This window comes from Haliaeetus leucocephalus, unplaced genomic scaffold, assembly GCF_000737465.1.
Source record: "Haliaeetus leucocephalus isolate CR32 unplaced genomic scaffold, Haliaeetus_leucocephalus-4.0 Scaffold0, whole genome shotgun sequence".
NCBI lineage: Eukaryota > Metazoa > Chordata > Aves > Accipitriformes > Accipitridae > Haliaeetus > Haliaeetus leucocephalus.
The window spans coordinates 25781261-25806926 of record NW_010972436.1 but is presented as its reverse complement, the minus strand read 5'-3'; the positions used below and the strand labels follow the sequence as shown (position 1 = coordinate 25806926).

The 25666-nt window shown below is 38.3% G+C and overlaps 1 protein-coding gene across 1 annotated transcript in view; it reads right to left on the bottom strand.

Annotated features, from left to right (window-relative positions):
- Positions 1–982: 982 nt before the first annotated feature.
- FAM188B (family with sequence similarity 188, member B) overlaps positions 983–25666 on the bottom strand; it is an 80576-nt gene continuing 55892 nt past the window's right edge. Inside the window, exons 14-18 of the mRNA XM_010561253.1 lie at positions 24775–24838; positions 22685–22846; positions 11428–11608; positions 6544–6616; positions 983–1031 (exon numbers count right to left, since the gene is read on the bottom strand). Coding sequence (XP_010559555.1) covers positions 983–1031; positions 6544–6616; positions 11428–11608; positions 22685–22846; positions 24775–24838 — 529 coding nt within the window. The remainder of the gene's footprint in view (positions 1032–6543; positions 6617–11427; positions 11609–22684; positions 22847–24774; positions 24839–25666) is intronic.

Here is a 25666-nt window from a genome sequence, read left to right as displayed (position 1 = left end):
ATGTCACTTGAATTGATTTCAGCATACAAACTGCTGTTTCAGTACCTCGTGATACATATCCACAGTACATCATTTCAGTACATGCATTTTATTTAATCATGAAAAATGGTCTCTATCACAGATAGGCACCATTTAAATTTCAAATCTAACAGCTCTTCTGTTTTCTTGTAATGAAGAGGCAAAGCACAGATCTTATCTATCACTTTGGTGTAAATAAACCCTAGTGTATAAGTAGTTACAATGGTATAAATGTAAAGATACTGATAGAGCTATCTCTAATCTAGAAAGAAAAATGTGCTACATCAGTGTGAGGCACTGTTACACACCAATTTCACCCAGTATAAGGAACGTACTGGTGTTATTATTCTCATAACACAAAACCACAATCCTTACTGCAAATTTTATGACACAAGAACTTTGTATAGGTCAGGCTTTATCTGAAAAGTCCATATGGTTACCAATGTGTTTAGTGCAAAACGAGACTTACTAATACCAGGTAAAGAAGTGAATATACATTTCTTGGATGATATTTTATATTTGCACTGGAGTTTTGTAGGTGAAGAACTAAGCAGTACAGAGAAGGCATGTACAGTGACAGAAATCTGGGTTCAGCATCTTTCATCAGATGCTTTGAAACAATTGCAGGATACAGAGTGGATCCAGAAAGAGACCTCAAGGGGACGTTGACGACTTCACTGCTTCATCTGTAACCTTGATTTGGTAGTGGAATCTGAGTCTACTCTCAGAAGCTGTATGTTAAAGGCAGTGACAAGGAATTTACGTAAGTGTTGTTTATATTATAAGCAAAATATCTGAAGCACGAGGTGATTGAGGTGAAACTCTTCCAGCCTGCAAACCATGCCGTTCTTCCTCATCGTAAACTGCACAACTCTTGTCCTATTTCCTGTATTGGTGGGAATAGGAATGTGCTAATTCAGTCATTTCCTTTTTGTCTTTACAAATAAAGTGCAGGTCAGGTCAGTCACAACATTGGTTCTGTGCCATTCCAGTCAATAACAGCTCCTTGCCACCTAGAAATGAAAGCAATCGTTTTACATCCATCAGTTAATCAGGTCATTGGAAAGGTAACCCAACACCCCTCAACCACGCAAAAAACCTTAGAGAGATTAGGATGGACTCATTTGGGGTAACTAATCACATCTTCTCAAAGGCATAAGAACAGAAGTGAGGTACTTGTGCCCCTGAATTTTAGGTGCCCAAGTTTGGAGGTCAGTCTCCTTACCCTTCCTCCGGTCTCTTCTAAGCAATAGAGAGTCCTCAGCAGCAGCTGATTCAGAACAAGTACCTTCATGTTGCAAAGACTGTAGGGAATCCCTAAGATGGGTACAAGAATTAACCCTATATAACCAGAATGCTCAGTCTCAGCTCTTACTATGCATTTTGCACACTCCTATATAGGCAGGCCTCTGATTAGGAACTCTCTGTCTCTGAGACCCTGAGACCGGATCATTTCAGTTAGCAGCTATCTTTGCTCCTGACCTTGGTTCCTTTGAAGTATTCAATGGCTCACTTTAATGGCAATGTTTTGTTTTTCCTATGTTGAGGCTTTGCTTTTTCTCTGCCCTCATTCCTTCTTCAGAATAACACTAAAGATGTGTACCAAGAACAATGTTTCCAAATGAGTCCACACACACGTGCACAAAAACCTTCCATGTCTTTAATTCCTGCTTATCCTCAGCTGCCCATTTGTCCTGGTTTTGGCTGGGATAGAGTTAATTTCCTTTCTGGTATAGTGCTATGTTTTGGATTTAATATGAGAAGAATGTTGATAACACACTGATGTTTTCAGTTGTTGCTAAGTAGTGTTTAGACTAAGTCAAGGATTTTTCAGCTTCTCATGCCCAGCCAGCGAGAAGGCTGGAGGGGGACAAGGAGTTGGGAGGGGACACAGCCAGGACAGCTGACCCCAACTGGCCAAAGGGGTATTCCAGACCATGTGACGTCATGCCCAGTATATAAACTGGGGGGAGTTGGCCAGGCAGGGGATCATTGCTGGGGGACTACCTGGGCATCCGTCAGCGAGTGGTGAGCAATTGCATTGTGCATCACTTATTTTGTATATTCCAATTCTTTTATTATTATTATTATTGTTGTCATTTTATTAGTATCATCATCATTATTATTATCACTATTATTTTCTTCCTTTCTTCCTTTCCTATTAAACTGTCTTTATGTCAACCCATGAGCTTTACTTTTTTTCCCAATTCTGTCCCCCAGCCCACTGGGTGCGGGCGAATGAGTGAGCTGCTGCATGGTGCTTAGTTTCTGGCTGTGGTTAAACCACACCACCACTCCAGGAATGTGACCAACACTGAATGCAAACAAGGTTTCAACCCTGCATTTGTCACCGAATGTGTCTTCAAATCATGGCAGAAGACAAAGATCTGAACCAAGACTTGGTGAAAGCAGGATGATGCTCTCCAGTGACCTCACTGGGTTGAAGTGAGTCAACTTACTGTACAGTCAGAGTCATTCACTGCATGAATTGCACCCTTGTCCGTGGCATTTCTCATGTTTGCAAGTTCATGGTCCCCATCTTCTGAGAACTAAACTATTGCATTCTCAGTGTCAAGTATTTATATCTGTTTTGAAAATCTGTCTCAGAGTGCATGTGCACAGTAGCAAGACATTAGTGAGGGGGTGGAGATGACAGTGAGTTGCCAGAGTGCCACATTCTTTCTGTCACCGAGGAAAGAATGTGTCAGCAAGGGTATGGCAGCTCAGTCCTTTCACTGAGCAAGTCAATTAAGTGTAAAACAAAACCAAAAGCTGAATTCATGCAGTATTCAGTGCAAAGCCTCAAAGCAAGAGACCATCTGAGGGTTGTTGTGAATTTTTTCCATCTTTTTTTTTATTTTGCTGAGAAAATAAAAATTAAAAAATTGCAGAAAGACTGTCCTCATCCCAGGACTTAGTAGGAATACACAACAGTGATGCCTCACATCTTAAGTTAAAAGCAGAATATGTTCTAGCTGGGGATATTCGACCTAGTCTGGCATTTGCCAGTGGTGAGAGCTGTCCCTGCCAGATGTTCAGAATATCACCCCAGAACAACCAAATGCAAGTGGGAAGTACAATTGCTACCTTCTGTCCCCACTGGATTTTTCAGATAATGCCATCAAATCATCCCTTATCTTTGTGTACAATCTTCCCAAGGCACCACCTTCTATCTCATCAGGGTGATTAAAGCTTTGAGAGGGATCCACAGAGACCCCACAGAGGCCAAAAGACACCGAATGAAATCTGTTCTGAGAATACACTATACTCTGTGAAAACACTAACATGTGCTGATACCATTTTTGCTCTTATGGCTTAGGATGCTGCTAATCACTATGCAGTGAAGAACTGGCCTTTTCTAAAACAGGATTTCAAGAAAAAGCTTAAACAGAAAAGAGTATTTTGAAGCAGGACTCAAGGTAACTTTCATAACAAGCCTTATCTCCCATGTTTATTTTCAAACCATTTTTGCTGAGCCATTTGTAGACTGAAAAGCAGTCTTTGGCTGTTTGCTCCTGTGGAGACGGATCCAAAACTTTTTTCATCTATTGAATATGCACAAGAAAAGGTGTCAAATAGTGAGGAACCTCACTCACAGGCGCTGAACAAGTCTTTTCTTTACAGACAGAAACAAAACTGTCCAGACAATTCAGCATCATCATTTCCCCACAGCATCCTGCCACAACGCAATTCAAACTGAACCCAGATTCTAGCTGCTGATTCAATTATAATTTATCAGATTAGCTACATGAAAACTATATTTGACCCACCTGGTTCAACTACAACCTCACCCAAGGGTCATGGAGTTAACGGGAACCCAGGAGGAACTGGTTCAAGCCCTGAACAATGCTCAGTCTGGAATAACATTCACAGAGTATCTCCTGTACTAATCATTCAGTATTGTTTTAGAGCACACCAATAATTCAGGATGAAATGCCCATGCTCTCCTCTCCTCTTATCCACTAAATTTCCACTGGATGTCTCACTTCAAAGCCAAACAGATGAACTAATGTGTCATATAGCCCCACTACCCCAGAGGAAAGCTGATGTTAGAGGGTTAACAAAATATACCTCTAAATTCAGATTATAATATCAGATCAAAGTTTTATTCCCCTCAGGCAGAGCTAACAGATGTTATTTCCGCCAGTGCAGAGAGACGCCGAGGATTGTGACTGTGATATGAGTATTTTTCAGGGAAGAATGGGAGAAGACGTCCGCACGGCATCTCCCAAACAACACAGGGATGCACATTCCAGACATCTCTTGGTCAGAATCTGACTGCTTCTACAGATGTCTAGGGCTGAAAGCCACAATAAAAGCACATGTACTTGTACTGACTCTTTGGTTGGGAGCCTGCAGGTTAAAGTGATACCTGTTGGTGACTAGTCGTTCTAGCCATCATCTGAAGCATTACCTGCTTTAAACTCAAATCTCGCTCTTCTGACATTTTATAGAATAGGGACTAAAATAGGGACTAGAATAGGGACTCTCTTCCTCCTGCAGAAGTAAAACAACCCTTCTCCTCTGATAAAAATAATAACAAGAAAACCTAAATACAGAAACAGTCTATTACATATGCAGTTTTCCCTTTGGGAGAGGATAAGAGAACAAACAGCAAACAGATGTTGGGCATGTAATTCAATGCATTACAGGACGGTAGTGTTCAGGTATTGAGGTAAACAATGGGTAAGGCTTTTCATGGATTAAAACAGAACTGAGTCATGTGAATAAAAGGAAAAAAACCAATCAACTTTTGGAAACAACAGTTAATCTTCTCAGTTCTGATTGTTCAGTCTGTGAAATTCTCCACACTGCCTGAGGGATCATCCTGCATTTTTTTATGAGAAAGGTTTGTTAAGTAGCTTCATCATGAATGCTTGGTCAAAATAAGTAACGGCTCTTTGCTTGCTTGCTTGCTTGCTTTACTAAAAATTAGTTTAGGAGTGTTTTCCATGGCTGTATGATAGAAAACATTTCCTTTTTATCTCCCAATTTGTTAAAATATTGGTTAGTTTGGTTTGGTTTTACTTTTCCTTATATACTGTTTCATAGTTGGAAGAAAAAGTTCTTAAACCAAAAAGGAAAAATAGAACACGAAAAACCTTTAGCAGCAAGGCCATGCTTAAATAAATATGCTCAAAGCAAATGGAGAATACTGGAAACAAGGAGCCAGACTGATCAGGGTAAATCAGACGGTCCTGAGAATGGTACAAACAAAATAAATTGACACTGGAATTTGCTGGTCATTTACTTCTCCAGTAGATTAAAGCAGGGAATTTAAAATAAACAAACATCACCACTACAAAAACTGTGTAACTTTGATACAATGCCAGGAATGGAAGATGTTCTAAGAGCACTTTTAAGTAGTTGCACGCATTATTTACTGTGTGGGTTTCTGAGGCTATATATTATTTATTTTAGTTTGTAGTCATGCTTATGTGTTACTGGAACAGAGGAATCAATACAATCTATATGTAAGGGAGTCTGGACTAATGTCACTGCTGTCATGTTACAGGATGCCTCTTCTACTTTTCTGTAACTTTATAATGGCAGCCATGCAGGAACACACTGTTTGGCAGCCACTGTGCTTATTTTTGGGGGTGGTTTTTTACAGGACAAATTGTGGCAAGGAGAGGGGGAAATTACAACAGAAATCTGAAGCTGCTTGGCTTGCTGATTTAACAAATGTTACGGTCTTTGACAATGAGGCTTTTACTTCTTGCTCCAAAGATATTCAGATAGCAGTTTTCAAAGTCATGCTGATGGAGCTGATATAAAGCTGATTTTTCTACCTAGTTAAATTTCTCCATTTTGCTTCTTTCATGTCTCACTAAACTGAAAATGTTCTCATTAACTTCAGTATAACTTGGATAAATTGCTTAAAATAATATCATTTAATATCATATAGACCTTAAAATGGCCATGAAAATCTGAACATGACAGGAACTAGCCTTGTATTTAAGGAGAAAATATGACCTAAGAACTGTCAAGAATGACTTCACAAAACACAGTGTTTTGTGATCTTGAGCTCTGTGCTGCCCATAGGCACATGGAAAGTTTGAGAAAACTGAGCCCAGTGAGCACAGGGCTTCATGCATCGAGAACGATACCCAAGTCTCCCACAGCAACTATATTTTTCAGAAAGGACTTATAAAAAATTTCTCCTTTTCTCATTATACCTCTACAATAGGAATCAATGAAATTTTGGGGATCTAAATGTAGATCTATTGAAATCAAGTTGTGCTCTCAAACTGAATTTGGCTTAGTCAGTTCTTGGTGATGTAATGAAGGTTCCTCTAAAAATGAAGTGAATGTCTTAGCCAGTTTGATGTTAACTACAATAACACACAATTAAATGTGTAATACTTATTATCACAACCTGGCCTATTCAGATCCTTTCTGATTTTTAAGCAGTAATTTTGCAAGATTACTTGCTGCATTATTTTTTACCACACTCCAGCCTTACATATATTATTTATATCAGTAACTGAATATATCTGTATGAAAAACTGTAGTTTCACTTACTTTGTCCTAATACAGTGCTCAAGTGGAGGAGTAAGGTCATTTTCTTTATCTTCAGTGCACATCTGAGTTGTGTCTGCAGAGACATATCAGACATTATTAGTGGCTGGAGTATATTTCTATTCACACAGAATACTGCAGTAGCTTCTAGGAACTCCACTCATGGAAGTGATGGACTACCACTCACACCGTAAATCTCCTAGCCCACAATAGGCACGTATCCACTTTGGACTGAAATACCCTGGCACTGGAATACCATCTCATGCCCTCGTTCACGCCATCTGAACAGAGTGGCCACAGACAGGGCCAGGAATGCTCAGAGCAGGTACCACAACTATGGCTCTTTGCAAATAGCATGGGCTTTATAGCTGACCTTAGAGCGGACAGTCTGGCACTCACTGCTTTGTCATTGCCTGAACTCTTTCAGCTAGTGGTCTACTGCCTGTTCATGTGGTGGCAGGCTAAAGGCAGGGGTGACTGAATGCAAACGCTGTTGGGAATGATCCCCAGATTGTGCCCAGTATTAGTTGTTCTGGGCCAGAAACTTTCCGAAAATTGTGCTGACTACTTACCAGTAAGGATGATCGGGGGACAGTGTTCAGACTCATGCCCTGACACATGTTAGTTTACTAATATAGAGATGGTTTCAAGGAAAAAACATGGATTAGAAGGTGAAAGATTATGCTGGAGGGATGTCATGAGGTTTTTATTTTGCAGTTGATGTCATAGCTACTAAGAAAGCAATTTTCATTACTCAAATACTAAGGACAGCGGTAGCTGAATAGGAAACCCCAAGTCCAGTCCAAACTGGGTTAAGATTCTTTCACCCTGGAAAAGAAGATTGTCCCTTGACTGTTGAGAAAGCAATGCACAGACGGGAGAAGCCAATGTTGTGTTGGATATAAGAGAGCTACCACAGACTGTGAGCATTCCTTCGGGACAGAGAGGCAATTGCACTGTTCCAGGGAAAACAGAGAGGTCAGTGTCTCAGACACTGGATCTGTCAACAGTGAAAGTAGTCACTGAACTTCTCAGGGAGAAAACATCCTGCGACCAGCTTGGATGTCAGTCTGCTCAGCTGTTTCCTGTTTTGGAGTAAAACATTTTAAACTGCAGCAGACTAGGGCTTTTTCTTTTTCTTCTTTTCTGTCAGTCATCCAGCCAATGGGTAGGTTGCGAGCAACAAACGATGCCAAGACAGGGTGTAGGATATGGGTCTGCTTCAGTGAGACTGTTGTAGACAGGATGGGAGGCAATTGCTCTTACATTCACAGCTGCCAGTCTCAGATATATCTGGCTTCCTCGTGTCATAGACAGAATCTGGCTCTCTCTTGCTTGTTGATCATGTTGGTATAAATACATGCGGAAAGCTCTGAATGACTGTAAGGGCTGGAGTAGTAGGAAATGGACAATATTTAAAAATACATAAAGTACTGGCAGTTTTCTCCTAGATCCTCAGGAACTTAGAGGTACACAGGAATCTTTCTAAGTTTCAAAGGGCCTCTTTTATCATAATATTGAAGTTTATAATGGTTTGTTAGAGGTCTTCAATAGTATTTGGACCCATCTAGGAATTCCTGATACTGATGTTCTGGATTTTCTCATAGTGAGAAGCAAGAGCTACTGTCCTGACCCTAGTACCGGTAGCAGGATAGGCATATGGCATGGCTGCCTTTCCCAGTCATTGTCAACTTGTGGAGTTTTGTAATTTTTAGACTTGAGTTCTTCCAACCAGGAGGTTTGAATAAAGGTTTTTCATATAAAAGAATAGGAAAAAAGTATCACTAAAGGTGTACCTTACAGGAGTAGACAAGGAACATTTAGCTAAGTTAATTAACTAACAAACTGCGTTAAAGTGTTTCATACAACTTATTTGGAGCAAGCAATATTGAAGTTACACTCTTCCATCCTGGAGTCACCAACAGCAAGAAAGATACGAATATGATCTCTTATATATTCACTTATATTCTAAGCTAAGGGTATTGAGAAATCGAGAGCCAGCACAGTTACAGACAAACTTGCTGTTCAGGAGATATGATGACACAGGTTCAGAAGAGTGGAATGTGAACAGACAATCACCAAGAGAAGAAATACTGCTCATAATTTAAACGGCAACCTTAGGAAGTTATTTTTATTAATTACCTTTCCAGAAGGCGTTTGCACATTGGAACAATCTCATCTTAACTGTACGAAAAAACTGTTCTGAAAGTGTCATAATCAATATGTGAGCCTTCCCTAGAAGCTGCCTCCAGTATCGGAATCTCTGCTAATTTCACTGCTTGCACTACCTCCTGTGAGACCTGCAAAGGGGCTCAGGATGCTGTCTATGACTCTGGAAGAATCTTCTGAGAAATTCAGTTATATTCTCCTTAGCAATTATTCAGCTGCTTTTTGAAAACACGTTTAAAAGGATACTGAGTTGAACGTAAGCACCAATGAGATATAAGAATGATCTATTAAAACAGACTGTACAAAAATTCCCTGTATCTTCACTTGGAGACAACATATTGTAAATGTTAACATAGGTAGGTGTTAACTGTATATATTAGAAAGGAGAAGCAGTATCTTTCTGAGCAGTACAACACATTCATACAAGTGGTCTCTGTGACATATAATAAAAATCCCAGAATCTCGAGTCAGTCCCTGGACAGCTGACAAAAGATGAGCAAAATGCATGCAAAATTTAGATACAGTGGCATGTTTTTCTTCTCTGCCTATCAGAAATTTCTACCCCAATGGAAAGGACTGAAGAACCTTTATCTATTTAGGTTAGTATGCTGAATTCACTAGAAGGCTTTGCCTGCTTTTAGGAAGGAACTTTATTATTTCCCGCCTAAATTCTGGCAAATGATCATAAGTATAAGAAGCAGGGCAAATTCTCAATATAAAGTGGCAATTGCTATTACCCCCAAAATGTAATTCTACTCTTTCTTTCTGGCTTTTTTACCTTTCTCGCCCAGTGTAATTTCTTCAAGATTTCCTGAAATATGACCTTGATTGTAATCTTCCTAATTATAAACAAGATTCCCATATCAAGGAATTCACCCTTTTGTTAGTGAAAAGCAAACAACTTCACTAACCAGCACCAGTGAGATGTGGCTGTGCAGCACCCAGAACCTCACGTTGTATCTCTAGGTAACACTGCCTAACCATCATAGCTTGTTGATATTTCTGCAATGGAAATACCAGTAATACTTAGCATTCTGATGTTTCCATCTGGTACTGCATGCATGGTTTAGATGTATGATCAATGTTACCTTTTGGATGTAAAGTAATTTCAGTTTTTATCCAGACCTAACAAAGGATTACTGTACAGCCAGAACTAGGAAAGCATTTCCCTGGAATGATGAAATTATTTGCATTTTACAGCCTTTTGCAGAATTTCACAGATAACAGAAGATTTACTAGGACACATCCCTGGAAGAGGCTATAGGTACAACAAAAAGATATCTACCTCTCAATGCAAGTTTAGTCTTTGAGGAGAAATATACAGATATGCCATGACAGATTGAACAGTAAAAACTTATACATACTCTGAGCACTTTCTCATCCAGGGATCTCAGAGTGCTTGGTAGCTCTGGATTTTGGAAACATTCCTGATTTATTAATGATAAAAAGACAGATAAGGACACCTGTTTTGGACTGTATGTTACATGGTACAACACAATAGAAAAAATGTGTCTTGATCTCTCTAGCCCTATGTTGAACTCTATCATCTGTATCACTTACAAAGAACCTTTTATCTGGGACAGGCCATGTGGGAACCAGTTGGCAACTATAGTCCTGTAAAGGTCAAGTATTTCTTTGAGATAATATATAATGTGATCACTACAATAGAATGACAGGGATTTTAATTAAAATAAGAGGATAAATAACAGGGAGAAAGATGATTCAATTCACTACCAAATCTTGTGAGATGCTAAAAGCCCCCAGCACTCCCACCATACAAAGAGCTTTGCCACAGGGACTCAATTAGAACATACAACACCCATGTATAACTCATCCTGTCCAAGAACCAGAATGTAGGTGCAAACAAGGAATACAGACAGCTTCTTTTTAAAGAGTGGACTACAGTAGAGTGGCTTCTTAAGATTGAGAAGGAATTTGATTAGATTGTATAAATATATTAAAGAAAACAAAAGATAAGTAGGATATTATTAGCAAATAGGAATTTAGTGGTCAAGAATGTCTTAATATGGCAATAAGTAGGAGCGTTCTAAGCATCAGAATACTTCTTGTCCAAATGCCTTCCAGCTGGAGAAATACATAATTCCTGTAAAAGCAGCTGCATAATTTGTCATGGTTTCCTGAAAAAATGAGTGCAACAAGTCGAAAGATCTTTTGCATGCTTGTGTTTCCAAGTATGCTTACAAGCAGGTAAGAGACTAGACTTTGTTAGCGGATTACTGCCATCTTCTGAAGTAGCTGGTTTTGGAGGCAAGGATTTCATGCTTCCTCACCCTCTCTGCTCATTTTACTACAGGCGTGTAGGGTTGAGGAACAGGAGACTTGCACTTTCTGCCTGTAGAAATGATGTGAGATGTGAAGGAGAATGAGAGTGGTTAAATATGGTTTATAATCCTGGGAGCATGAATAGGCCAGATCACAATCTGTTCCTTGGAAATCAGTGTCACTGAAAGATATACCAGTCTGTATGAAGTAGCACATGCTCACTTTTAACTCTTTCAAGAGCTTATTCTCAAAATTTTCTTGAGAAATCTAATTTCCAATTAATCACCAAAACTAATTACGGAAAACAGGAAACAGGCACACAAATAAACTTTAGTGCCTGAGACCATCATTGTTTGTATTATTGAACTCTTCTTTTTGATGTAATGCTATTGCCACTACCAGAGATGAAATGCAGAGGTACTGAGTTGTACGTACCAACTGTTAACCGTATTTCTTCTTCCTGGTTGGCCAAGCCATCATAATAATATAGATCAAATCTCCGCTCTGTTTTCCAGTCACCTAGTAAATCCTTTTCCAAAGAAAAAAGCACACTAAAGTGGCTTTCGCTGCATACCAACCAAATTGGATATTTAGGGGTCTTCAAGTAACAACCAACCTAAAAGAAAGATACAAAACATTAGAACATCACGAGGGGCAGGGGAAGAAACAATTCATTGTGGAAAACATGAGTTGTATAAGATCTTTTATTTATTATAGTCTACAAACATTAATGAAGGCTCATTATGTACTGCTGATGAAGCAGACCAGGATAGCTCTGGTAAATCATGGAACATATAAAGCAACTATTTGGCCCTGAGTTACAGGCAGGTAAGGAAATCCTTACAGCAAAAAGATCGTATACCAGATGATCAGAACCAAAAGGAACCCTGTCCTCTGCAATAACTATAAAACCACAGTGAGTTTAGGTTAGGAATACTACACAAGATCAATGGGCGACCATGCTCTTATGCAACAGCACCTGGAAGCCAGGCAAGAGACTTCATAGGATCTCAGATGACATGAGACACCCCTGTGTGAGCAACTAAACCGAGACCAAAATCTTTTCTTGGATTAAGAATATAATACATTCTTTTCACTTTAGCATGTTCTTCTAGCTTCACAGTCCAGATATGTAAAATATTTTCAGCTACTAGAAGAAAGCAATAACAGAAGCACTTGTTTTGATTCATTGTTCTTAAAAATTAAATAGTCTCAGCTGAAAAAAAACAGTTATTTCTTTAACAGATGCCTTTTCTAAGCCTTTGCCCTCCTTTAGAATGTTTGAAAAAAAACTTCTTCATAAGTAACCTAAATATTCTGCATGAAATTGCATATAAATGATTTTCATACTCAAGATGCTTTAAACTAGAATTAGTGGGGGAAGGGGATACCAACAGGATTGCAGTAGGTAAGCCAAGACCTGGCATGGCATCAACTCAGGGCGGCAATCCTAGTGGGAACATTCACACTGCTCCTGGGAACATGGAGGGCTCAGGAGTGTATCTGGTACATATAATAATGATATAACAACATGCTTTAACTTGGTCAGCCCTGAAGTGGTCAGGCAGTTGTAGGTCCCTTCCAACTGGAATAGTCTATTCTATTCTACTGATTTGAAGTATTGTTTTTAAATCTACCAGCTATTTAAAATATGGGCTACTACAGCAATTCTTTGGATTTGTGAGTAATTTCTTTTATCTATATATGTATTCGTTTATTGGTTTAATCAATTTTTTCTGCTAGTTCACCCCATAGTCTTTAAGGTTCCAGTTCAGTCCAGCAAAGGATTGAGACTAGTCTTATGTGTAGTAGCCTCACATAAATATATTATTTCTCATGGAACTTCTGTTTTAAGTATTTAATACCTGGGGGAGTGCATCTGTGGTTTTGCATCTTAATATATGGTGACATAAAATGAGTTATGGAAGTTTCCTGCGTCCCCTGAGGTCAGTGAATATCTTGTATTTTCTTCACCTCACACTAATGTGTTCTGAGACAGATACCATCCTCCTATTGCATGCTGCTGCTTTAAAGCTGCAGTATCAGTTAATGATATTAGCCCCTTCAGTAGTAAGTAATAGAGTAAAAATAGTGATTAGATTACTTAATGTAACAAAGAAACCTTATTTCTTCCAGCTAAGATGTTGGTATTCAGCTACAGCAGGTATTTTTTATTAGCTATATTCCTGTCATTGAAAGCTGTATTCTAAGTTCAAAATAATACTGTTTTTTCCATCACTGAATTGTTGAGTTTTATATCTTTGATAAATCACTCAGGGCAACTAAAAACCAAAATAAAACTTTTTGCTTTCAGTGGAATGTTTCTAACTACAGCTCTGTTTATTATTCTTAGAGTAGACAGAATCACCACTGTGCAGGACGCTGTGTATAACCATTTTTATTTTATCCCCAGTTTTATGTATCCTTTGCTAAACAGATGTTGCACTCCTGGTATGCTACCAATCTGCAAAACAAGGAATGGCAGCCAAGTGTGCAAATATATGTGCATAGAAATACAAGATCAGTTTCTCTCTCCATAATACAGACACATGGATCAAAGAAACTTTGCTAGTTCAGAGGCTCAGGTAGTTTAGAAGATGTTTGCATAGTAATATGGTAAGTGATATAATCTACAGAAATAATCTCTGCCTATTACTACCTTTACCTTTACCACTATGGGGTTTAAATCATGCTTCAGCATATGCAGTAGGTGCTAGTGGAAACTGGAAGACTTTTAATAGAAAAATTCTCATGCATGTTTTCTAGATACAGATTAATGGATACAGCTTCTACAGTGCAGCCCTCAGTTCTTCACCTTGGGCACACAGGTGCAAATGTCATCTAATATACTGCTAAAAGGCAGAAGCCAAGATATATGTAAGCAAAAATCTAAACAGCATCCTAAGTGATAAGGGGGGGGAGGGAGGTATTACTGAGATTTAGAATTTGTATCTCAAGTGTTATATGAGTACAAAATCAATTATATTCCCCAATGAGAATTTCTTCTGATGTTAGATAAGAAGTCATTAGCTAATTAAGTAACTGTTCTCTGACTCATTACTTTGCTGGTATCTATTTAAAACAGCCTTTTATACAACAGTTTTGCTTTTTATGTAAATTCTTGGCTTAAAAGTAAAGAAATTTTTTTACAAGCTTACAAAACCACTCAGAACAGGATTTATCGAGAAGGGAAATACGTAGATGCAACAGAAGATGGCAAATTAGAGGGATACGGATGAAAAGATTCAGTCTCACAAACATGCATATTTTAATATGCAGATAAATCAAAGCCAAAAAGGAACAGCCAGTCTTCTAAAAATGTGTTCTTCCTACATATGTCTGCTAAAGCAACTTCCAAGCTTCATCAAACAACATTTGACAAAACAAGATTAGGAGATACAGAACTGTTTCAAAGCACACATCCACTCCAGTTCTTACTCACATGAACAGTCCTATTGAAGTCAGGACAAATTGTTCAGATGAGTAAGGTCTGTAGGAACATTTTCCAAATATGTTAAGTTTTCAATTACAATGCTTGCAGAAGAAGGCAAGGGCATGAACTTTAAGACTATAAAAGAGTCTATAGGAGACTATAAAAACATTGCAGGTCAAATCCTCATCTCCCATAAAAAGGGAGAAGTTCTCATTTCACTTACATCAGTTATACTAATTGAGGATTAGCTGCTGCCTTCAACATGAAGTTGTGTTCGGGTGGTTGGCTGGTCACTGGAGGTTTGCTTCTCCCCAAAACCACTGGCCACTCTGTCCCACTATCATCACCTTCCAGGGGCTTCTGGCTCTCCAGATACCTCAGGTTATTCCTACACTCCAGCTTTAAGGTCAAGCAGCAGGGAATGGTTTTTATCCATAAGACTAAAATTTCTTCCTCTCCCTAAACACGTTACTTTGTCTAGACTTCCTATAAGGAACTTCCCTCTCCTATAGCACTCCCCAAAACATGTCTAGATTTTTTCTACAAAATATAATATGGAACCATGCTACTGACAAAGTAAGGACAATCCTCATTGCGAGGATTCCTTTGCCTCCTTCTTCAAGCATCAACTGTTGAGTGGTCTAAAAGCCCTCATTTAACTGGTCCATCTGCTGAGTGGTGAGTGCTTCTTCAATTGGCTGGTGGTACTGATCCTGGAATGTAACAGGAGCTTGAAGCAGGACAGGGAAGAACAAGCATGAACACCCAGTGTTCTGACTTCTCAGGAAACCCTTTAAACTCAGAGTGTGTGTCCTCCAACAAGTGCCTGCCAGAGAATGGGGCCCTTCTTTCCAGCTGTTGTATGCTGCCCTGTGAGTGTAACGCTGGCTCTGACTTCCAAAGGCAAATCACGGATATGTGACTTGAATCTACTTTATTAAATATTATTATTTGTGTTAAGGTCTGTATTTCTACTTTGCAGAACATAAAAAGAATCCTTTTTTTTTTCCTGCTTGCAGTATCATAATGCATTAAATAGTAATAATGCATTACTATTCAAATATTTGTTTTCAAACATGCTCATTAATCTTCTTCAAGCAAAAAAAAATATAAGGGGGCAAGGATGAATTAGGTGTCCTTTCATGCTGCATGTTTTCAATTCCTATGGAGACTTCACTAACCCTAATCCTCTGCTTTACAAATCTCTTAAGAATGCTCATGAATTTCAGGGACACAATTCTCATCTTTGGAAAATGTCAACCTTTCAAAAGCAAGCACCTTCAAAGGGCTCATTTTCAACACTATGGGTGGTCTTTTTCTACATCTGACTTTACTGTGTATTCACACAATAGTGAAATTAAATCTACAGACAAATATTTTTTACTGGAGAACTATTCCAATGTATCTGCCAGAATGAGTGTATGGTACTTCACCATTCAGATTTTATTTGCTCATTGAACAAGGCTATCTTTTTCCACATTTATGCCAAAAAAAATAAACAAGAAACATAACCGAGATTCTGTGTTTTTTGGACTCCATTACACAATTTACCTTGAACAAAAACAAACATCAGGTTATCACTCCTATGCAGCAGCCATGATTCAAAGAAGAGAAGATGATATCAAAACCAAGGGGGCTCACTGGATATGGCTAATGTGAAGGCATTTTTCTCCAGGAGTTTTGTTATAACTTAATATAATTTCACTTCCTTGCTTGTTGGACTTTTTTTTTTTCCCCAATTAAAATTATATTCAGTCATTTCTTGCTTTATGTTTGTTTGCCTGAATATAACTGTTATAGATGCTTATTTTCCAAAGTAATCACACGGTGCAGTACTGAGACACATGTAATTCCACAAAGGTCTGGGTTCTGTCAAACTGAGAAATTGCTAGTTGTACTGAATCCAATAGGACTGATAGACAAAAGGATAATTACACAAAGCTTTCACAGTTACAGGCCATAGCCTATTGTTTGTGATGTCATTTTTTCCCAGCATTGCAATGACATTTACTGAATTAATATTAAACAATGTTCCAACAGTGTTAAGTGTCAATGGTATAAAAATGGATACCCTTGCAACAGCCCTTGGGTGATCAAGAATACCACTGACTCAGTTCACCTATTGCACCAGCACTATTAAAAACACCAGGCCAGCCACATTACTATTATATTTGCATATAGTTAAGGGACACTGTGAGGGCAAAGTTATTGCCATTGATACACACTTGATTTCAATCAGATTAAGAAAAATAAAATTAATGTTCACAAGATCTGACATTCAGAGTATGCATAATTTATTGACTATGCCAGGTTAGGCAGAAATTGAAGAGTTTTTACCTAGAGATTTATAAATTGTAGTAGAAAACACTACTGCCATGTGGGAGCCCTAGACAATTTCTCTGTAGCTTTGAATCCTTTTTGTTTTAGAAAAGAAAATCTTTCTGATAATGAACTGCGGGGAAAAAGGGCAACATTAATGAAGAAGAATAGAAAGAGATGTGTGCTCATTCCCAGGACTACCAAACCAAAGAAAGACTTCTGGAAAGCACTGGCTTTTGACTGAAGTTCTCTTTTGTGGCCACAACATAAAAGAAGATAGCAGTTGTGGTAAGGCAAATAGTTGCCAGGTAGCCTCAGGATCTTTCCTTTATCTTTGTCCCATTCTGCTGTTTTTCTGGTATGTCCCATCAAGTGAAGATATGTTGTGGGAGCTTCAGACCCTCACTCAAGACTTCAGCACTTTGCCATTCCCTCAATACACTTGAAGGAGTTTATAATCCATTTCAGTAAGTTACTTCACTGTAATGACAAATATAGGTCAAGATTCAGTCCACTTAACTCTTCACCATCTATTTCTAGGCCCTCTAACTTAGGCTAGCCCCTAGGTTTTGGCTGTCTGTAAAATCAAACAAGGAAGAGATGGGTATTGTCAGAAATTTAGACCCCCTCTGTTCATCAGCTATAAAGGGAGTTGGCTCACCTCTTACCTGAAGAATTTTCAGCCTGTAAAGGCCCTAACGTTAGATAGGATAGATCCAGATCCAAATGCAGGTATTTATAATCTAGAGAGACATGTGGAAAATATTTGACTTATCATTTTCTTTTTTGTCTGTTTGCAAAGCATGCAGATCTGTCTTAAAAATGTGGGGTTTGTTACTCTTATTGTCTTAAACAAAAACTCTGTGATTCTATTTTATTGGAAGGATTTTGACAAGAAATCAATGCCAATATCCCAGCAACAGTGACTGGCCACTGGGAAAATAACTGTCCATGGATCAGTAGGACAATAGGACTTCATTAAAGAAAATTTCAGTTCCAGGCTAGAAAGGGAGATGTAAAAACAAAGAATGAAGAAAAGACTTTTTAACTGGCTGATGCTTTGTCACCCTTATTTCAGTCAACCTTGTATGTATCACATGTTTTTGCCCACAGTGGTGCTCACAAATGTCTTACATAAATAGCAGGGTCCCTTGCTGAATGCATCTAGGCGGCACAATATCTACCGCATACCCATTACTGAAAAATAAGTGGAAAATTAAAACCAACCATCAGTTTCCATTTTGCACATGCATATTTTTGTTGTTGGTTTCTTAAACAAGATGGTTAAAAACATCTTTCTAAACCTCCCCCTCCACAACCCCACCAATGACCTGGCTTGAATCCAGTCCATCGGACTGAGAAAGGCGCCTGTTTAGCAGACATATTTCCCAGCGAAGAAGGTTATAAGAAGGACGTTCCACAGGGCAAATAAACAGGTGAGGTGCCAGAAGACAGAGCATGTGTGCTGAATTTAATAACTCAAGTAGGTCTTGTTATAGCACAGAGTGTGCTGGTTTCATCAAAAAGACCAAAGATAATAATTCCCATCTGTGGAATTTTAATGAATAAATTCTGTTTATTTACATTTCCCTCTCTTTTTGAAAAGAAATAGGAAAAATGAGCATAACTTTTTTGTCAATGCCACATTCTCTGTTCATTTTCAGAAATGCAAAAACTAAAAAGCATCAGTCTCTTGAAATGCTGACAGCTCAGGCAGAGACTTGGACCAACGTGGTGAGTTTGGGAGGTCAGATGATAGGAGGTTTAACTACAATAGCAAGACAGGTTAAAAGCAGCAGAGAATCAGTGAAGACAAAGAAGAATCAGAGGCAAGGTTCAAAAGAGACAAGTAACCTTGAATACCTTCATTATTTTGTGTACAACAGCACATACCTAAAGTGGTTTCAAAAAGCCTTTCGGAAGGATGGCCAAATTCATCAGCCAGTATCATACTAACTTTAGAATGAGAGATTCAGAAGACCTGTACTCTCTTCCCAGTTCAGCCACCAGCTTACTGGATGACTTATTGGGATAAGCACTTTGACTTTTATTCGTCTGTTCCCTCCCCATAAAATGGTAATGATACTTGCCTCTTTTGCAAAGCACAGATCTGTTCATAGGAAATTATGCAAAAATGCTAGATATTAATATTGTTATTATTACCATTATTAATAATAGTAGTAATATCTTTTAAATTTTTCAGATGAGAATGCAGATTATCTTTCCCTTTTGTTGCTTTTAGTCTCTTAAATGATCTGGTATAAACAAGAAGAGCATCTGTTTCCATCTGTTTCTACTTTTAATGTCACAATAAGTTTTGAAAAGAGCATTTCATCATTCAAAGTTTTTTCACCTGCAATTTTAATGTGGCATTTAGGCCAAAGACTCTGACCCAAATGCAGGGACTTCCTCACTCATGACTTCTATAATTGGCCCTACCCACTTCTGTGCCTCACCCCTTTCTCTGAGGTCTTGTCCCAGCTGCAGAAACGACTCAGCTTCCCTGAGACTACCTCTAAACTGCTGCATGCTGCAGCCCAGCAAACAGAGGAGAACGTGCATCAATTTTATATGGACTGACCAGATTTTGGAAATGTTTCTATTGCTTTAAGAGCTCTAAAGAAATCCCAGGAAACCTAAAATCTGAATTTAGGTTTCTTAGTTAAATGTGTAAGATCAGATGGAATTAATATAGCTTAAACATGGGCTTCGCACAAAGAAAAGAAATCCAAAGATGTGTAACTTGCCTACCAAAAAGTGATAGAATTGGACTTCTAGCCTTTTTGCATTAAAATACAGGATCTCACTATGAAACTAAATGTTTGCATGTGAAATAGATTGAATGAATCCATCTGTCTTTGTGAAACAGTTTTCAGCAAGTAATTACATTACAAAAAATATACTGAGTATGGTGATATATTAGGACTAAGAGTGATGATTAGACATTAACAATTCCAGACAAATTACATGAAACACACATTTTTCTAATCAGTAAAGATAACACATTCGGCATGATCCAGTGAAAGAGATTAATGGATCAGTAACAGAGGGATTCTTCAGGCAGTCACTGGAGAAAAAAGGACTGATCATTTTGTTTTGATTTGCTACTGTTGAAGTTTGACAGAAGGATTAATTCAGTTCTCATGCCCTCATGATATTTTCACCTTAGAAGCCATGCCAAGGAAATTGTGGATTATATACAAATACTACACATATTAGACAAGGGAGATAAAATGGTATAGAAATCTTTCTCTGTGTGGATTTACTGCATCTAGCCTGGAATCTTGCATATCTTTTCCTAAATGCATTGGTAATTTGGAAGAAGTCTAGAGTAGGGCAATAAAAATAAGCTTTGGACAGGATGCACTGATGAAAAAGGGAGGAACTGTTACATCAGCTTGCAAATGTCTAGCAGATGAGGATGAATTGTTTAGGGGTCAGGTTGGATTAGAAGTAAGAATGATAATCAGAGGAAACCAAGTAAATGAACAGTCAGATTTAATATTAGAATATCCAAAGCACAAGCTGTGTAGTAGATATTAAAATATTCACATTCTCAGGTACCTGCAAATCTGTATTTGCACTTCCTCATATTTTAAAGCAGAGACGTGTGAGGAAAAAGGTAAGATCACAGTTATATGCACTATGATCAACTAATAAATGGTCATCTGAACAAAAAGGCAGGAACTTCATGGATTCAGATTTTTAAAAGAACGTCTGCTATATAACAGGACATAAAAATATCCTGACTTATCCCCTGAGAGATTGACTGGATATGACCTAAAGGGAGTTTTCCAACTCTAATGTCTATGATTCATCACATATCATTCTCAGGATTTTCTTACTCCTGGAAACAAAAAAAAAACCAACCAAAAATGACAGTCCTTTTCCATTACTGGTTTCAGTTACCATCCTCATAGCCACAATGTAATTGGATGTTGAATCCACTTACCGAAACACCGAGAGGAAGAAAAGAGTCACTTTGAATGACAGGCAAATGCTATTCTCAGTTCCACTACTGCAAACTATCAGTGACATTTCTTTTTTCTAAATTGTTCTAAACGTATATCTTTGTAACAGAAAGCAGAATCTGGCACCTCATGCTGAAGCCACAGTGAAGACTCCCCAGACTTGAGGCCAAAGTCCACCAGAATCTGACTTTTGTCCTAGTCCGAAGGCAGGCATTGCAGCATGCACTGAGACATATGAACTGAAATGTAGAGCAGTCACAGATGTTCTTAATAAAAAGCAAGACAATTTGCATCAGATGCCTAACTAGTGTAGACAGAAAAAAAAAGGAAACTACATCTACCGGAGTTTCTGTAACTGATTAAGACTCACTGGCTTGGAAAACAGATCACTGCTCATGAGTCCAGCTCCCATGCAAGAGCACAGTAGTAGAAGAAACGAACTCCCTCCACCATGTAATTTGCAGAATAAGTGGAAGACGGTGTCTGATTCTCTGGGTAACTTTTTATTTTATTTTTAGAGGGCAGATGGGAAAGAAATAGCTCTTACCTGCACTGACCTCACTTACCATTTTGCTACTTAGAAGTCATTTTCCTCACTAGAGAATGGAAAAAATGCTACAGTGATGCATAACAATTTTTTGAGGTTTTAAATGTTACATTGTTTATAGAAAAGGACAAGGAGCTTGAACTAGACACAGAAGCTAATTTATTTTTAGTCCAGTTTGTTCTGAACTAATCTGATTTGGATACACTGATATGCTGTCTGCACTGAATTTAAGCCTTATTATAATCTTGTGAATAATGTAAAGGATTGTGTTAATCAAAAATAGTAAAAATTATAATTTGTCAGTAGTAGGAAAATGTAACTGACTTTAGCCATATGGGAAACAGTTAGAACTAAGCTTTGTTTTCAGTCACACATTTATATTAGATAAGTACAAACAAATTCCTTGCTAATGAATTCAAATTTTTATAGAGGAAAATTCAGATGGGACTGTTACAATTATCTAATCTAGCATCTAACACAAGCAAGAGAATTTCAGATAATATCTTTGCATCAAACACAAGATTCTCTGTTTATGATAGAACATGTCTTTCCTAAAGATGTCCGTCTTGACAACAATGTCTGTTGATGGAGAACCAGTCAAATCCTTATAAAAGTTTTTCCAAAGGTAAATTAATGTCTGTCACATCTTTGAAATTTTTAATCTATCTTTTAATTTTCATGATGACTACAATTAAAATACTAATTTCAAAGACATGTTAAAGGGAACATTCCCATTATATTGACAGCTATTTTAATTGTTTATGAGTTTTTTTACTGCTAATACAATATGACCACCATACAGCATGGAGTAGAGGATTCAATCAATCTGGCTTCCCATCACATGGGAACTCATGGAAAACTGAATACTTAGGGTGAGTTTCAGCTCCAGATTCAGCTGCTTACATATACATGACTAAGATATAGGTGTCCACATGTGAGCTGGGCGTCTCAACTACACTATAATCAGTGCAGAGCTAGTGAATACAGTCAGAGGAACTTGTTCAGCTCAGCCTAGAGTACCCAATTATGTTTAGTCAGCTGATCAGCTTTCAACTCCACAGACTTCACTGAGCAGGTCCTAGTTCACGTATACAGATCTATACAGCAGCCACTTAAATAGAAGTGTGTTAGTCCGTAAGTGGACTCCCATTTCAGGAGATCAGTTAGAAATGACACAGGCATGTAAGATTTGAGATGCTGTGGACTACCCAAGTCATTCACCAAGGGGTGGCAGTTGTGACACAGAACCTGCATCCAGAAGAGAGACCATGCTTTGCCTTGGGGCATCTAAAAGAGTGCTAGATGCCTCTGAGTGAGCAACTGAGTCAAGTCCATGATTTCTTAGCTGCTATACTCACTCCAAGCCAATTTTAAATTTCATTGTTTCCTTTTTAATTAAAATCAGAAGAATGGAAAGCATACCTGACAAACATCATAGTGCTCGAAGAGAGACAGCAAACCAATATCACTGCGGCTTGTGATACCTTTCAATATTGTGATATTGCCATTTCCAGAGTCCAGCTCTATCACATTGTTGAAAACATTGGACACAGCTTTGCCAGTCAAAAGCAAGTTCACCAATTCCTGTTTGTGACATGTTTAAAAAAAATCAAACCAAACAGTAGTTAAACATCTTGTCTCTACCAGACATCAGTACAAGATTGATTCAGGACTGATAAAGTGACACATGTACCAGACCCCTAATTTATGTAGTGGCTTTAAGTTTAGGGTTAGGGTTAGGATTAGGATTGCTTATAAAAATTTTTCCAGATATTTTGAGGAAAGTCTACTCCCAAAGTAAAATGAGGAAATATTAATGGAGTTTTCGATGTTCATCCTTCCAAACTGCTGATAACCCATTTATTCTGACAACCAACTCTCAACCTTCTCATATTAGTGTTGGGGTTTTTTTGAATTAAAACATTTTGGTGTCCCTTTTTCTCTACAATGAAAGCTACAGTATGAATGATATAAATTAAAAGCCTGTACAGCACTATCTGATATTTCTGCATGTGCTTAGTGATTTATTTCGTATGTTGGACAAGATCTGTTAAAAGATTTTTTTTTTCCTCACTGATTATTTCTGGATGGACTTAAGTCTCATTCAGTAAGACATTCACCCATATGGCTTCACATCTGGTCCATATCACTAATATATTCATACTTGGTATAGCAGATTGTTGATTATTTTGTCTCCAATTGAACTAGAAGTACAGGTGTGTCAGGGGCTAAATACAAGTGAGAGGTTGTGTGTGTGTGTGCATGTGCGCATTGTGAGTGTGTGTAAAGTACAAGGAACAGAGACACTAGACATTTTGTTTAGCATGAGATCTCACAAGGGCCAGCTAGAATGTAACAGCACATAACAATATCTAGCAGCAGACTGTGCTACAGCAATAAACCAGCTAACTATTAATAAATAACATATGTCAAGAAACATGAGGGGAAATAACAAGAAGAAAGCTTCCAGAAAAAATATTCCAAATTACCATGCCTGAAGACATGAATAACAGTGGTATTGCCAGTTTGGACTTGACGTATGATTTTAAAAATACTGCGCACATTTATAGCCCCATATTTCTTCTGAAGGGCTCTCCAAAGTTTATAGGTTCTTACTGATTTTTTTAGGAGTTCTAATCCACCAGCGATGTTCCACCACCTTCCTGAGGAATCACCATGTAACCACAGTATAAAAGTCTTCTAGCAACAGTACCAGGGAATAATATGAAGCTTGCCTTTCGCAGCCAAAATGGCAGTACATTTAATGGCTGTGGACCATATTCAGACCACACAACTGCCTACGTCCCAGCTTTGGGGGAATCCATGTCCCAGAATTCTGGGATCTACATTCCACCTACATGTCCAAGGCAAAGCGTTTCCAACTGAGTGGATGCCTCTGCAGGCCTAGAGCCAGCCAGTGGGAGACATTTGGTACAGGACATGAGCTGGAATTTAGACTACATACAGTTGTGGTCTTAAGTGTCAGACAGCAATTCAGACTGCTTATTTTCAAGCACCACATGTCTTTTAGACATATATTTAATAAATCAGTGTCTCCAGTTTGAAGCACCAGTTAGCTTAAGTCAGCATCAGCTCAGTTAGCTGGGCAGTGACTGTTTACAGAGGAGCTGTACAACTGCACATGCAACCTCAGCCACCTTTCTGAAATGGCATGGAGAAAACTCAGCTTGCAGTCTCAGCAGTATCTCAGCACCAAAATCAACTAAGGAGTTCAAAAGAGGCAGATGAAAGGAGTATGAGCATATGCACACATAGGTACAGACACACGCAGAGCAGAAAAATAGGCCAAAAAGCAGAGGCTCTGAAAGCAAAGACAACAATATGCCAAAACACAAGGGAAAAAGAATAAAGGATGAAGGTGCTTGACATTATGGGGAAAAAGGAAAACCATAAGGAACTTAAAATAAGAAATGCCATCTCTGCACAGAAGTCAGTTCACAGATCTGCATGCAGAGGCATATCACATCCCCAAGACTGCACACTTAACTTACCTGAGTACAGTAGCCATGGCTGCCAATCAATCGGTTTGTAAGTACATCAAAATCATTGCGCACCCTGAAAAGGAGTGGACGATATTTAAATACAATTGCGTTTTTTCACTAGACTTAACATCTAAATCTTGGGGAAAAAAAACCCAAACTGTTTCCCAACCATAAATATATCTCTACATTTTTAAATTCTTTCCAGGTCATTTTTGCATGGAAAAAAAAAAAAAGAAGTGTATATATCAACTAAACCTGTGGCAAGCAAAAGTTTGTTAGAGCTAGACTAAAGAAGATAGTTGTATAGGAGAAAAGAAGCCATTGTCACCACTAGTTAGAACTTTAGAAATTAGAACTAGTGGACCACTTGTCTTACAGAATTAGAGAATCACAGACTGGCTGAGGTTGGAAGGGACTTCTGGAGGTCACCTTGTCCAACCCCACCACTCAAGCAGGGCCAGCTAGAGCCAGTTGCCCAGGACCATGTCTAGATAAGTTTTTTAATATCTCTAATGAGGTAGACTCCACAACCTACCTGGGCAACCTATTCCAGTACTCAGATAAGATGTTCTCACAAATGCATGTATTTGTTATGCCTATCATCAGTACTTGGAATATACCCACGAACTGAAGATGACCCTTCTTCTATATTATGATATCAAAGAGAAAAGTCCATGAAATTGCACTATGGATAATTATGGCGTAATATCTCCCCAAACCAAATTCCCTCTCCCATACTCCTGAAATTACTGAATTAGTGATTGGTTGATGACCTAATAAATAAGATTGTAACTGTGATCATTTTTATCCTGCAGATAAAATGTAATTGCAAACATTATTTTATACATAAATAAATGTCTAATCTAGTTTTGAGAAAAAACAGTGTACTATATTCTGGGAC